This window comes from Solanum pennellii, chromosome 2 (assembly GCF_001406875.1).
Source record: "Solanum pennellii chromosome 2, SPENNV200".
NCBI lineage: Eukaryota > Viridiplantae > Streptophyta > Magnoliopsida > Solanales > Solanaceae > Solanum > Solanum pennellii.
In genome coordinates, this window is record NC_028638.1 from 45,918,743 (window position 1) to 45,934,878 (window position 16,136).

At 32.0% G+C, this 16,136-nt stretch overlaps 2 protein-coding genes across 7 annotated transcripts; both read right to left on the reverse strand.

Moving 5' to 3' along the window:
• Window positions 1–1,137: 1,137 nt before the first annotated feature.
• On the reverse strand, window positions 1,138–3,553 carry LOC107011130 (octanoyltransferase LIP2, mitochondrial-like). 6 transcript variants are annotated; one of them, XM_027914981.1, is made up of 4 exons: window positions 3,437–3,549; window positions 3,251–3,331; window positions 2,638–2,751; window positions 1,138–1,961 (listed from the first exon to the last, which is right to left on the reverse strand). In XM_027914981.1, exon 4 carries the CDS (start codon window positions 1,955–1,957, stop codon window positions 1,280–1,282), a length of 678 nt encoding a protein of 225 aa, XP_027770782.1. In that variant the 5' UTR covers window positions 1,958–1,961; window positions 2,638–2,751; window positions 3,251–3,331; window positions 3,437–3,549; the 3' UTR covers window positions 1,138–1,279. The 6 variants fall into 6 exon arrangements, with proteins under 6 accessions (XP_027770782.1, XP_015065982.1, XP_027770783.1 ...); XM_015210496.2 differs by lacking the exon at window positions 3,251–3,331 and having other exon boundaries at window positions 3,437–3,543; XM_027914982.1 differs by lacking the exon at window positions 3,251–3,331 and having other exon boundaries at window positions 2,633–2,751; window positions 3,437–3,543.
• A 3,799-nt stretch (window positions 3,554–7,352) lies between these two features.
• LOC107011131 (OPA3-like protein) lies at window positions 7,353–14,490 on the reverse strand. The gene is made up of 4 exons (XM_015210497.2): window positions 14,092–14,490; window positions 12,911–13,045; window positions 8,718–8,804; window positions 7,353–7,996 (listed from the first exon to the last, which is right to left on the reverse strand). The coding sequence occupies exons 1-4, from the start codon at window positions 14,218–14,220 to the stop codon at window positions 7,838–7,840; spliced, it is 510 nt and encodes a 169-aa protein (XP_015065983.1). The 5' UTR covers window positions 14,221–14,490; the 3' UTR covers window positions 7,353–7,837.
• Between the last annotated feature and the right edge of the window lie 1,646 nt (window positions 14,491–16,136).

The window sequence follows — 16,136 nt, forward strand, 5'->3', positions numbered from 1 at the left end:
TACTTTGTACAATAGGAACATAAGAAATATTATTTCTTATTTAAAAAAATATGATCTATTATTTTTTTTATCTCAACTGTATTATTATGCTCAATCATATCACTAATAACATAACAAGAAATTTATATGCGTCACTATTATCAACATATCCGAGAAATAAACAATTAAATATATTACTTTATTATAAATTTATTGCAGGATCATGTATTTATAAAATACGCAAGACTCCTCCAACTTTCTAATATTTCAAGTATATATAATTTTTGCACGACTCATAAGTTTTTTTCAATTTTAATTTGTAAATGACTAAATAAAATGACTTCACCACAAAAAAAAACTATTAGGAACATAAGCATAGAATGAATGCTTATTTTAATTTTTTTTAAAACTTTGAATTTATACATTAAAAATATATCAAAGATTAATTTACCCTTTAAAATGCTTTATGAATTATAAATCTGATTATTAATATTATTATATATAATGGACCAAAAAAGTTAAAAGAAGAAATGAAAAAAGGAACACTAAAATAGGACTCCATTTTTAGAATTGGTGTGGCACAAAGAGATTGGTCCTTTTTAACCACATTGAGAAAGAAGCTTTTTGTAGTCAATTCATGATGCCTCCCATTCATATAGGGTGGGATTGAAATATGCTAAACTATAAAAATCGATTTAAATCTTATTTAAGATGAACAATGTATTAAGAGAGTGGATTATTAATTTAAAAGGAATTATTAAACAAATCAATTATAAATAGTAACTAATGATTTCACATCTAAAAAAGCTAGAAAAATAGATTTCAAACAAAAGTATGTATAATGAAAAAATAGAAGTATTAGGGCCCTCTCTTATATTTCAATTTAATCCCTTAATCCTATTGAGTCGGTATTAGAGCTCGTTCATATTGCTGGTCTCAAACTTGAAAGTTAAAGGGTCAATCAGAAACAATCTCTCTATGTCACAAAAGTAGGTGTAAGACTTTTAATCTTACCATCCTTAGACTTTACTTCTGGGATTATATTGAATTTGTTTTGCTTTGTCATGTCCTCAACAAATATGACTCACCTGTGCCTCCATAGGGTCAAAGGAACTCAGGTTCCTCATAAACAGGACTAAGGATGTCAAAAATTCAAAGTACAGCACAAGAAATTTGCTTTTGATATCATAGCTTACTCGTCGACAATGCTAATCTGATCAAATGAATGAACAATGTCTACTTATCCAAAAAATTAGTCAGATAATGTATCAGCATATGTTAACATTAATGCTTAATCAAATTATAACACAGATTTATCTTTTAAGACAACATCGTTGTACCCAAATATTCTTACAAAACAAGCGATCAACTGCTCCTGTATCACATCTTCAGCAGGAAGCTCTACATCTGTCTCATTCTTCAAAGACGTAACACCTTTATCGACAATCCCACAAGGCACAATATGCTTAAAGTAGTTTAAATCAGGGTCCATGTTGAATGCTAATCCATGAGATGTGATCCCAGATGAAATTCTAACTCCAATCGCGCCAATCTTTCTGTCCTCAACCCAAACACCAGTTTCACATTTTTGTCCAGCCTGTGCTTTCACACCATACATAGATGCCAATTCAATCATGGTTAGCTCAAGCTTCTCAACATACATTCTAGCCCCTAAACCAATATCTCTCAACGAAACAATGGGATATAAGATTGCTTGGTGAGGACCATGAAAAGTAATGTCACCTCCTCTTTGCGTATAGTGAAGTTCCGCCCCCATGGACTTGAGCTCAGAATCAGGAATGAGTAGATTATGAACTGTTTCCCTTTTGCCAACTGTATACGTCGGTGGATGCTGTAGAGATAATAGGGTATCAGTAATTTTTAGAGCTTTTCTATCACCTGCCAGCTTCTCTTGCAGCTTCAGTGCCTCCAGGTAATTTACCGTGCCCATCTTCCAAACCTCAAGACTGCGCCTCATTTGCCTGAACATCACCGAACAATCAATCGTTTGTGTAAGTGAAGAATACTGAAACAAAATGACAAGCTCACAATATCAGATTTGGTGGCTGGAGCAGTTTCTCAGGTCACAAACCTATCCCAAATGTTATACTCTACATTTTCTCAAAGTAAAGACAAAGATACGCCTTACGTGCATAGAAGAGTTTAAAACAAATCTGAACTATTACAATCCAAAATAAAAGAAGTTCGATAAAGAAAACCTACACTACCTAAACTAGCCTATTCTATGCTTCACCCGATGTCTCGGGGTCTTGTCCATAAACGGCCTCCATTCTCACATTTGTTTTCTTCCAGGAAATGGATACATGATATTAGAAAGCAAATAAAATCACACAAGCAATCAAATGTATCTCAATTATGCCTACCTGAATCTCATTCAATAGACTAATATTGCAATAAAACTTGTTCCATAATTTAAACAGAACTTATTCAAAATCATTAATCAATTAGGCTTCTTTAATCACACAAATCATCTTTCATCCCAGATTCACCTATTTAGCAAACCATTATTATTCCTTTACTAGTCTTCATTCTAAAAAAACAGATTGTCCATTCCATGAATCACGGAATCACATTGCCAGAATATCAAATCGAAAAGGAAACGGAAATGAACATAGATTTGAAGAACTGGAACCTCACTTCTCTTTGCAATTTTGGCTATAAACAGAGAGCTCTAGAACTCGGATTGAGAACAACACTCGGAGTGACCCATGACCTCAAATGGTACTGATCATTCTCAACAGAGTCTCTCACCTGGGATATATACATTTTAAATCCAACTTAAAAATTTGTCTTTGAATCTGATTATTCAATGTAATGCCAAATCAAGATCCTTTTTTTCCTTCTGTTATTGGATAAAGTAATCAATTTCATAATTTAGTTTACAACAACAAGAAACACCCCTTTTACAAAATACAACCTTCCATGCTCAAAACTCAAAAGTTGAGGAAGCTAACAAAGCAAGATCTGTTTTTTTCCCTTCATTCACCTACCATACATCAAACAGAAAAGCCCCTTAAAAGCATATGAGTGTTACATCAAAATATTCACCAAGAATGGATTTTTTTCCCCCATTTACACCCTTTAAGTGAAGCTATATTTGGCAATAAGGGAAAAAATTTAATACATTTTCAATTCTTGCTGAAAGAAGAGTAATTCAATACAGTTCTTAAGAAAAAGGGAAACACTCAAATCAATTCAAAGAAAGAAAAGTAAGTTAAGGAAATATAAATAAAGTAGAGAGAGAACCTACAAGATTTTTCAGGGGAAGCTTCAATTCACTGCAAAATCTTATTTTCTGTTAATTTTCCACTCCATTTCTTTCCACCCTTTGCTTCTCACAGTTTTTCCATTATTGGGTTATTGGATGAATTTTGAGTTATTAATATGAATTATTCGGTAAATTAATAATCAATTAAAATTATAATAGGATTCTTACCGGTAATCGGCGGTGGGTCGGAGGAGACAAGAGAGATTGCGGCCTCCGAACAGTGAAGAGAGAGAAAGTGTTTTGCGTTTTGATTTCTGTCTGTGAAATTTTCTCTATATATATCTATGCATTGAAAGGACTGGTTTTTATATATTTCTATCCAAACCCTTAATGAATAAAAATCTACGTGGCAGTTGTTAATTAAGATAAAACTAAAAAATTAAATCCAGCTGATTTGGTAAAGTAATGATTTAAATATATTAAATAGAAAATGTATTACTAATCAACTATATGTGTATAGAAATGGAATTTATTTTTTGAAAAATCCAAGGAAACATCAGTATACATTATATACTGATTTCTTTGCATAAGTGTTGAAATAATCAAATATTATTTATAAGATAATTGTTCTATTTTTTGGGGATAAATATATTCATATGTATAATATGCATCATTACACCATATGTGGCTGCATTATTGCGAGCATTATATAATAGTATTGGCTGCATAATAAATATAATAGCTAATATATTTAAGTAAACTCTTAACAATGAATCTAGGTTTATATCTATGAATCGAATCATCAAAATTATACTACTTTCTTCTAAAAAATAGTAGAGTAATTATTTATAATAAATGAGTTCAGTTTTTCGGTTGAATCAATAAATCTTAACTATTACTTTTTATAATACTAGTTTCTGAGGACGTGCTTCGCACGTGTGTTTCATGTGAATTTTTATAGATATGTTAGAATGACTAAAGTTTCATGAAAATATATATGTAAATTGTAATGAATAATAAAATGTAACAATTACAAAATAAGAATAAAGACTTACGCAATAAAACATTCATAGAAAACTAAATTAAGAAGTCTAATGGAGAAAAAAAAGACAAAAAGAAACAAATCTAAAAAAAAAATATAATGTAGACATTATTCTTATAAGATTGATGTATGTATCTCTGAGTTCTTATCGACTCCTTCCATATCCTATCAAAATTCTAGAGGCTTCTTCATCTACTTTAACTATAGAATAAAAATGTAGCCTAATAATCTTGGTAGGAGTTTCATGAGATAAAGAAGTTGAATTTATATAGATATAAAAGAAGGAATATCAAAAGAAATTTTTAAAGTTTTAGTTTAAATATTTAGAGGTTATGAATATGAAAAGATGAGAGTTATTAATATTAAGAGTATAAAAGTTGAATAAGTAATTAACAAATAATAATAAATAAATGAAGAATATGAAAAAGAAATTTCAAATTAGCAAACCATGTAGAAAGAACAACTAAAGTTCTTATCACGTAATAAGCGTTAATGAATTTAAATTTGTGAAGATAGAATCGTTCTTTAATAATAGTCAAGAGGACAGTATCAATGTGTGTCTCCATTTTGCAGATTTGCAACCTTTAAATTATTAAATTTCGTTATTTATCATTAAGGATAATACTTTATCCATATAATTATATTATTCATGTTAAGGAAAAAATTATGAGAAGAGGAAAAATATAGCAATTTAGGTAGAGACCATTTTTTATAAAAAAATTATAATTATTATATACATATAGATTATAAATCATAAATATTAATTAGATATTTAATTAGAAATTAATCTTAAGAAGTCTAAAAGTCATTAACATTTTAATTAAATTTATACAATCAAATATTTAAATAGTTTATAACAATTTAATTTATAGAAGGGGTAAAATCGTAATTCAACTTTTAACTTTTTTCTTCTATGAGAACCATATATTTATTCACTGGTCATTTGTATTACATACACTTGTATTATATATATGCATGACTTTTCAATTTAATTGGTACCATAAAAGTGAGGTTCAACCATATTATTTTAATTGTTACCATAAAAGTGGCATTACTACGATGACTTTCTGAAAGTTAATGTCTCTATGATCCTATACTATGTGTTGACAGTAATAACTACATTTCTTAAAGGATGAAAAAGTTCGTCAAAGAACCAACAAAAATTGAAATCCCAAGATAAAAAACAAAAAACTATCACATAACGTATAAATTGAGCAATACCTCGAGAATACATTTCAAAATTACTAAAAATAGTCAAAAAATAAATATAAAGAAACATTCAATGATACAACATATTAACAAGACCACACAAAAATAAAATAATAACTGTGTAAACCTCTTCTAGTCTAGATTAAAACCATAATGAGGCTAAGCATATCAAATACCATAAAACCAATAAAAAAGTTGATATTCAAAGAATACATCAAAATCTAATATTAAGAAAGAAGAATCAAAAGCAAATAACACTAAAAAGATCACACAAAATTAACAAATTGTATTACAGATTCTTAGCACAATTTGATGAAAACAAGATCAAAAACTTAAAGAAAACATATTAAAATACAATAAACAAAATCAAGATTAAATAAATAAAATAATAAAAAAGAAAAAACATAAAGATTTAATATGAATGAAATTACCTTTAGTGTCTATACTACTTCTTGTATATCTTTTCTCTGTTAACAACAAAAGGTGATAAAGAAATAATCACTGACACAGTCCCAAGCCAAAATTAAATTGATTTTGATAAAGAAGAAATGATATACATAGTTATTAAGAAAAATATAACTTTTGGTCTTTCCTCTTCTTGTAACTATTTCCCAAAAGAATTTGAACCATTGTGTCTAGAGGCATGAATTTAAATAAAAAAATATTATCTAATATTAAATTAATTATATATTAATATTTATTTAGTTTAGAGATAAAATAAGAGCAAAATAGTAATTCAACTTTTAAGTTGAGAGCTTCATACTTATAATAATATATGATAGTTTGTTATAGTATTTACGATTTATTTCATAAGAGGCATACGAAGAGAAAAAATTACGTTAGAAAATACATAGAATCATTATCAATAAATGTAAAATTCATGATCTTTTATTGTTCTTTTGCTCCTCCTTTAGTTCTCATTTTCAAAATCATTTTGAACAACAATGAGCATGGAAATTATTTTCACTTTTAACAATAGGAACATAAGAAATATTATATCTTATTTTTAAAAAAAAATACTACTAATTATTTTTTTTAATTTAAACGGTATTATTACACTCAATTATGTCATTCACATATCAAGAAATTTATATGCATCACTATTGCCAACATATCCAAGAAATAAACAATTCAATATATTACTTTATTATGAATCTATTACAGTATTTATAAAATACCAAGACTCCTCCAACTTTCTAATATATCAAGTTAATATATAATTTTCCACAACTCATAAGGTTTTTTCTATTTAAAATAAAAAAAAATAAGGCATCCTATTGTGTAAATGAATTCAGCACAAAGAAACTGTTAGGGGCATAAGAACTGACAAGCATACAATGAATTCTTATGTAGTTTATACATTAAAAAAGTATCAAAGATTTATTTACCATTTAAAATGCCTTTTGAATTATAAATCTGATAATTAATATATTATATATAATGGACCAAAATTTTTTTGTTAAAAGAAGAATTAAAAAAGACACTACAATAGGACTCCATTATTAGAATTGGTGTGGCACAAAGAGATTGGTCCCTTTTAGCCACATTGAGAAAGAAGATACCTCCTTATCCCTAATTACTTTGTCTAAATTTTATTTTTTTTAATTATTTTAATTACTTATCCATTTTAACAAATAAAAAAAAAATTATTGACCCTCAATTTATTACTTTATAAAATGGTAGAACTTGTTGAAATTCGTAGGTTTTTAATTTATATACTTCACAATTAATAGGGATAAAATGGTAAATTTACTATATCGATAATTACTTTCTTAATAGGTGTGGTGCCAATTCAAAAGTGAACAATTAATTAGGGACAGAGACGATAAAAGCTTTTTGTGAGCAAAATCCAGATCCATCAGCAAAAAGGTCGAGAGAAACAACAAGGCAAGGAAGGCATAAAGGGCACACCCCACTATGGGTGTAGTCAATTCATGATGCCTCCCATTCATATAGGATGGGATTGAATTGTGCTAAAGTATAAATATTGGTGTTATATTTGTATTACATAAAACCTTTGCAGGTAAGGAGCGTCTGGTCAAAATGTCACCTCACCAGTATTGAACATTAGAAAATGGCTGGAAAAAAAATCTCCAAATCCAACATTTCACAATTAGCACCCTATGATGCTAAGTGCTAAGTACACAAGTCTCTTGAAAGCATGTGGTGTTAGACACTAGTAAAATCAGTATAGTGCCATAAATCAAAGGAGGCTATGGAACTCACAATATTGATAACAACAATGGAATTTTCATAAGATTCAACTTCATTTTCAGCAAGGAGCCTAGGCTTCTGGTTTACAGAAAGCATATGATTCTTGGCTCCAAAGAATGAGAAAACATCTGATCATTTTGCTGCCAAAAACATCACACAATAGATCATGCTGGTGTTGGTACCTTGCCTTCTTCAACTTGAGAAGGTCTGAAATTGAACACTCCAGCTAGTCCTCGTCCCCTTGCCAACTGTTCAAGCTCTTGAATTTTGCTTTTCAGGCTCTCCACCTCTCGTGACAATGCATCATCTCTTTCCCTCATTTGCTGAAAAAACAAACGAGGTTCTCAAATATAGCTCAAACAAATTTCAAGAAGGATAAATTTCAGTTCACTATAAGAGCTAATAGGGGTTTTTATCTCAAGTCATGATGTAATAGAACGTAATTGTTTAACACCAGAATAAATAAAATTCAAATTAGCAAATTACAACAGTTACTTCTGCCGCTACAAAGAGCCAGGTAAATCAAGGCGCCACATCCATCATTGCTCTTGCATACATCTCTTAGAGAAGATAGAAATGATATGTAATTGAAGGGATACCTGGTGCATCTACCTATCTTCTCTAAGAGATGTATGCAAGAGCAATGATGGATGTGGCACAAAATTGGTCCATTATTTAGCAGATCAACGGGACTAGATCAGCAGCCAGTTAACGGAAAAGTGCTCGCTTTACTGGGCCCATTCCATGAAATTACATTGAGATAGAATAAGTAACCATAACCTAATTTATAATAACAATAATATTTATAAGTAATAATAAGAATACGTAAAAAATGGACCTTGTCAACTCAACCTCAAGAGTTAGCTCTTAAAAATTATAGTTGGTAACCATAAACTTGAGAAAGAGATGCAAAGGTAGATGTTTACTGAGATAACATCACAGGAACTAACATATACATTTAGGAATGTTCAGTGTTTTTGGTTTTGGGTGATATGAAAGAGTTTGTCAAGACCAAACAAGTAACCGAAGAATTCGAGAGACTACCTCCAGCTCTTGCCTGCGAAGTTCCTCCTTTTTGGCTTCTGACCGAGAACTTCTTTGCACCTCAAAGTAAAGTGCAGCAACTGCAACCTGTTTCAGCAATTTAAGAAAGTAGCCAAAGCAAAAAATTAGACAACATAAAGGTGCTAGATGCAAGATGCCAAAGTCAAGTGTTATTGCATCACTCCAAACTGACCACCATTATTAAGAGATTCAACCAAATAAAGTGATGTCCTCTCCAAGCTTTATTATTCATGATTCATTACTGTCTCACTCACAAGAAATTCACAAACAAATGAAATAGATTATCTTTTTTACTACCTGTTGTTTCCTATGCTTCGGTAATCACATTATTTGATTGTTGTAACTGTTCCTTGTTTTCTGAATGTTATGTAGTGTTTTCACTATTGTTTGCAATGTCCTCATTACTTTTGGATTTTTCTCTTCAAACAACTTTGATTATACGTTGCTTGAGTCTAGGGTCTTTCAGATACAACCTCTCTACCTCCACGAGGTAGGGCTAAAGTCTGAGTACACTCAACCCTACCCGGATCCCACCACCTGTGGGATTACACTGGGTATGTTGTTGTTGTTGGATAAAGTCAACTGGTATCCCCTCATTCTAATTCATATAGTGTACGCTTATGAAATGCTAAAGTAAGGCTTCCAGATTTGCAAAAGAATAATAGACTTCCAGTCAAAATCATGTCACAGATGTGAAGGGGAAGGTTTTTTTAACTAAGCAGAGAATGAAGATTACAGTGGTTCCAATTGAAGATGCTAACTCGATCCTGTAAGCCCTAGACATAAAATCATAGACATAATAAGCACAGATGGAAGTAAGAAAAGGGTATGAGTTCATGTGGCAGCTGGTGATCGTTAGTGATCCAAAGACTTGAGAAGTCAACAGAGGTGGATGACAAATGCAGAAGAAGTGTATAATGCATATTTACACCTGCAGAAGGATACTTACCTTGGCTATTGACAGATGGCTTCATTAAGTCTTTTTATTATCGCTATGGAGGACTAAATGATATGTTGAAAATCGCTCAAGAAAAGTCGTGGCTGAGAGGTTTTAGGGTATCCAGTAGAGTGGGGGCTGAATTGGAGATTACTCACTTACAATATGCAGATGACTCTCTTGTCTTCTGTGATGCTAAACAAAACCAACTCAAGATTTTAAGGGTAATCTTCGTTCTTTTTGAAGCTATCTCTGGGCTTCACATCAATTGGAACAAGAGTTTCCTGTATCCAGTAAATGAAGTTCCTGATTTACCCTCTCTGGCTAGGATTTTGGGTGGAAGGACAGGAGATCTACCAACTACATATTTAGGGATGGCCTTGGGAGCCAAAAGCAAATCTATAGGCATTTGGAATGGTGTGATTGAAAAATGTGAAAAAAAGTTGGTGAATTGGAAGAGCCAGTACCTTTCTTTTAGGAGGAAGATTAACACTCATCAATAGTGTTTTAGACTCTATGCTACATATATGATGTCACTTTTCCCTATTCCTGATGGTATTATTGACAGACTTGATACTTTGAGGAGGTATTTCCTGTGGGAAGGAAATAGTGAAACCAAGAAATTCCACTTGGTAAAGTGGGATACTCTGATTAAGAGTTAACATGCAGGGGGATGGGGATACGGAATTTAAAAATTCAAAATCAGTGTCTTATGATGAAGTGGCTATGGAGATTTGCTTCCAGTGAGCAGGCTCTGTGGAAAGATGTAATACATGCTTAATATGAAATGGAGGATCTCTGGATAATTAAAACAGTCACTAGCACTTACGGATCAAGCCATCGAAGAGCCATCAGAAACCATCGGCCAAAGCTCAGAGAAAACTGCAGTATTAGATAGTTTGGTATGGCAGGATCACATCCGGGACAATTTCAGTGTTAGAAGAGCGTACAAAAAACTTAATCCTTGTAACAGTCAGGGGAATGGGTAGCCATGGAAGTTGATATGGAAAACTAAAATCCCCTACAAGGTGTCTTGTTTTACTTGGCTACTTGCTAAGCAGGCAGTTTTGGCCCAGGAAAATCTCATGAAAAGAAATATTCAACTGAGTCCTAGGTGCTTTCTATGTGGTGAGGAAGTAGAGACTGTCAACCATCTCTTCCTTTACTGTAGAATAACCAACATTTTGTGGAATGTCTTTATCAATCAGAAGGACATGAAATGGGTTATGCCTAGGAAAATTACGCAGACCCTGAAGTTATGGAGCAGTTATACAAGCTTTCCGGACATAAAGAAAGATGGAAAATCATTCCAGCTTGCATCTGGTGGTCCGTGTGGAAAGAAAGAAATCTCAGATGCTTCCAGAACAAAAGAACAATTCCATCCAGAAGATTAAGATGAACGACTTAGTTTTGTTCCTTTTTTGGTGTAAACAGGAGTACATGGTAGATCTAGAATCAATCAAACATGTTTTAGGTTCCTTGTAAATTTTGCTATAAGATTAGAGATCTTCCTGGCACTCTCCTAAATAGTAATTAGGAATCTGTAACTTATTGTGGCAGGTTCTGGTTTTTGTTTTGGAATAGAATACAAGTTGTTATTGTCTCAAAAAGAAAAAAGAATCTCTCTCATATAAACAGTGAAAACCGTACACTTCCTACTAAACTCTAAAGACATCCGGAAGGTCAAAGAAGTTGGTGACGTAATGACAGGGGCGCCAGAAACTGAAGCCCCCGTGAACGGTGATTGTAACTATAATTGTCCTAAGGTTGCGAAATTCCATGTCGGGTTAGCTTACAAGTTGCAAGTCACAGTGATGTTTTAGGTATGTTTATCTGAAAGAGAGATATTAAGGATGTCTTCAACATAATACGTAGTGTTCAGTACGATCTAAATATTGCATTGGCCACTCCTAAAAATTTAGAATAAGCAGTAATTAAAAGGAAAAGATTGACTTCTCGCGTGTTAGGATGTCAAGAAAGTTGCCTGAAAATATATTTCTTGAGAATTTTGAAGTAAACTAAAGAAAAGGAAAACAAAAATCATTTCCTTGCATTTGTTTATTGAAAGGAAATGGATTTTTAAAACACAAATTATTTGCTTTCAAGTTTTTAAAATATTTTCCTAGGACTTAACTTGAAGTTAAGTCTTTCATGTAGGAGAGTTTTTCATTGCTTGCTGCTCACCACAAATAAAGTGTAAATAATTATCATCAGCACATTCCTTTCCCTTCCTTAGCAACAAAGGATACTTCAAAAAAAAAAAAGCACTAGAGCCTAGGAGTTCAAGTGCAACTCTTGGTACTTCCATTTTCTTACTTAGCAACCCATGATAACTCGAAGAAAAGGAGATTAGCACTAGAACCCAAGAGATCAAGTCTAACACATCCAAGATAGCTGAAAGGGAACTCGCCACACAAACTCGGTTCAAGATTTTGTAGCACAACCAGAAAGCGCAGTCAGTGTAAAATGTTGGTTAAAATTATACTTGAAATCTTTTTGCTCTAATATTTCAGAAACTAAAAAAGAAAATATAGAAGTCTTCAGCAGGCAATATTATTTTTGACAATCCAATAATGTGAAAATCAGAATTGTGAGGAACAAGAGGTTAGGCTTTCTAATACAATGTATCTCGAGATGGTAGGTATGAGACTTTTGTGTATACAAGTTTCAGAGCTCTAAGTTTTGCGTTTCAAACTCTTCCTGGGAAAAGAAATCACAAGGCAGTTGAACAGAGAAGGATTCAGTGGACATGTTGAATTAGACTTATTCCCACATATTGATGCAAAGAGACTTTAATGCCCAAGATTTCAAGGGCTATGTGGATCATTAGAAATTGCCACTGCTAGTCTGGGTGACAAAGGTAGCACGACTACATCGATACTGCAGTCAGAGTGAATATCATGTTTTAAATTCACCAGAATTCAAACCGAGAGTAGTTAGCGAAGTGTATGCTCTCATTTAGAGTTTGGGGGTTCTAAATTTCCTTCTCCTTCCTTACCATTGAGTTGTCAATTAGTTTTATTAGGTGTTCACAAGTTATTACTTAATTTTCTAGTACAAATTTCGGGTCTACAAAAAAGCTATTGGGTTTGTCTGACCCATGAACTCCCACCTAGCTCCGCTCCTGTATGATCTTATCTAAACAATAATGATATGTATCAGTTAACAAACAGGGGAAGCTTAGATGACTATCTAGACATGTCATTACAGAGTCGAGTGGGAAAATCGGCAATACCGAAAAGACAAAAGCCTCCCCCAGAAGATCAACAGCAGCTTGAACAGCTTTTTCTTCATCCAAAGGCCGTATCTCTACATTGGTTGCATGACCATATAACCGCCTCTGCATTGTTGTTGTGATCCGGTGGTTTGCCTGCTTCCAACAATGGATGTGTTCAAACAGATGAAATATGAAATGCTAATTGAATTCAAGAGATTAACATATGAAGGAAAAAGTTTTTGAAAGATGGTATTTGCATCTACAAACAAAGGATAAATAGCTGAAATAATGCACTGAGGTGTAATAAAGTGAAATGCTTAGAGGAATGCAACAACATTTCTAGCATTGCATTATTAAGGGGTTAAAAGAACTAGAGAGCAAGAAAAGTGCATGTACTAATTAAAAGTAAGGAAGCACATGCAACAATCAGATATTTAGAGATGACAAGGTCAAACAGCATTAAAACTCCTCAACCGGAACACCAGCACACTCGTATCAGGTATTGTAAGATGTGCCCATCAGAATCATCCAGTCACCTAAGTAAATCTTACCAGTCTCTCAATTCAGAACTACAAGTGCTAAAGAATAAAGCACAATTCCCCAAAGTTATAACCAAATACAAAGATATTAGCCAATCTTCCCATGTGAAATAAATTAGCATATGTATAATGGTTTTCAATTGCATTTTGTTTTCTGAATGATGAATTATGCAACTGTGCTACTTATTCTCTTTCAATAACTCACAACTAACTGAACTGGATGTGAGATTATAACTAACTAACAGGAACAAAATTGTAAAATTGCAGGTTGGATATGCTCTTGTCAATTAAACTCTTTATTCCTTAAGTCTAAAACCAACCACATAACGTTAGGCATACATCAAACTCTTCTCTCCCTGATTTATACTACAATCATTGGTGTATCCGCTTGAATAGCCCCGATAAGATTCTGGTAATGTGATAAACAGCAACAAGGACAACCCTTTTGCTCTGTTTATTACAGAATTGGAATGAATGCCCCATGTGGTCACGAATTCTACACAAAATGTAAAGCCCTCACTCCTCGTATACATAAAGTTAGAAACTTTGCTAGTCCTAGTCCTACGAAGAAAAGCACAATTTATGCCCCTCTCCATTCTAATCAGGTATGGGCAAAAAGAAGATTTAGATCAAATTCATTCCAAAATAACCGGAGATTACCTGGGCCATGCTAACAATGAAATTACGGAACTTGGGGTGCAATCCAGCTTGTTTCTTGAGCCTACTGCCAATGGGTTTGCTGAGTGTTTTCAATGCAAGTGTCCCAAGCTTCAACAGTGGGAGGACCATTACTTCTCGATCTGGGTAAATTCTAAAAGGAAATCAATCAAGGATTGTATATGCAAAGACGCTCCATGTGTGTGTAGTTATATATGTAAGGATTCATCAAATTGTCAGTTGACCGATTTCTTGAGGAATAAGCTAAAATGCGTGTGGGGTTAAAGTGAAGGTTCTTTCATGGAAGCTAGAATGTATAAATTCCTATCAAATTGTGAACATGTTTGACCGGAGATAATCAATATTATTACAGTAGTTGACTTCTCTCCGACGATGATTGGTGGATGGTTGAAAAGAGATTTGGGGGTGTTTAGAAATGATAAATTCCAAAGAATAAGGGTTAAAATTGTCTTTCCGTTCCATGGCCCTTTTTTACGCCCCGAATAAATTATCATGAGATTAATTAGTTAAGTAAAAAACTATTTTTATCTCGCTCTTAATATGGGACAAAAATAAAGTAAGTCATGATTTTATCTCATTAAAACATACGTGATTTTATCTCATTCAAACATAGTATAAAGTTATTCAATCTTACATATATTCTCGATGAGTATCTTTTGACATTTTTCAAAATTTCTATTAGTATAATTTACTACTATCATTTTTATTGGAAGAAAAATTATTTTAGGTTCTTGGTTATCGAACAAATTTGATTTGATCGTTGTAATATACTACTATCATCCTACGATATATAAAAGCTTTGTTAAGGTATCTACAAAGCTTTTTGTATGTCCTAGGATAAACCAGAGGAAGCGAAAAGATAACTCAGACAAAAACTATATATGTCAGTTATAAACAGCACTCATGAATTTTAAACATTAAATTTTATGACAGCTTTAAAAATCACTCATGAATTTTAAACATTAAAATTTATGTCAGCTTTAAGTATTACTCATGAATTTTAAACATTAAGGGGTCATTTGGCATGTTGCATTAAAATAAGGGTAGATTTTATACAATGACAAACTAATAAATTAAATTAAATATTATAACTACGTTTTAATTAATTGTACCCTGTAGCAAATTGTTTGTCAGTCACCTCTCTCCCTCAAACTCTCGCTCGTCACTCTCCCTCTCTCGCTCGCTCCCTCTCACTTTTATACAAACACAACTGTATAAAATGTGTTTCTGTTTGTATAAAGCGAGAAAAAATTGTATATATACATATATTTTCATTTTTTCTCTCTCCTCTCTCCCAGATCTCGCTCGCCACCCTTGCCTCTATCGCTTATACAAATAGAAACGAAATGTATAAATTGCGTTTCTGTTTGTATAAAGTGAGAGAAAATGTATATACACTTGCAAATACATATATCTTCGTCCTATACACTTATAATTATATAATACAAATATTTCCCTATGCAATTTTATTTTGTCTTTCTCTCTTTCTCGTTTTATACATACACAAATTATACAATTGATTTGCATACAACTACTTTCTTTTGTATATGTATAGCGAATTATACAATTGGTTTATTTGTATATGTATAGCGTATTATACATATTTATGTTGAAGCGCAATTATGCAAATTTTGTTATATCATACAAATATGAATTTTGTGTTTGCTATATGTAAAAATTGCTCTTACAATAAATAGTCCAGGTATTATGTATAATATTATTTAGTACTATGTTTGGTAGGAAATTGGGTCTATGTATAACTAATATATGAATTAGTTATACCTCCTACATGGTATTATATGATGTTTACTAATATCTTCCATTTGGAGGTATTAGTAATACATGGAATGGGTATACTGTAGACAAAAGTATCCCTCAAAATATTTTAATTATTTTGTTTATTTTCTTGATTTTATGTTTTATGATTGTACTAGTAAATTTATTTAAATAAACAAGCTTACAAATTATTTAGAGAGAGTTATTTGTTATATATATATATATATATATATATATATATATTGATCATT

Bases quoted from the DNA above. Each gene is read 5' to 3' on its own strand.
- LOC107011131 (XM_015210497.2), bottom strand. From the start codon at position 14,220: ATGGTCCTCCCACTGTTGAAGCTTGGGACACTTGCATTGAAAACACTC. The intron at 13,046-14,091 runs GTAATCTCCGGT...TGTTGGAAGCAG, and splicing joins TCATTGTTAGCATGGCCCAG to GCAAACCACCGGATCACAAC. The intron at 7,997-8,717 runs GTAGTCTCTCGA...TTGTTTTTTCAG, and splicing joins TTCGCAGGCAAGAGCTGGAG to CAAATGAGGGAAAGAGATGA.
- LOC107011130 (XM_027914981.1), bottom strand. From the start codon at position 1,957: ATGAGGCGCAGTCTTGAGGTTTGGAAGATGGGCACGGTAAATTACCTG.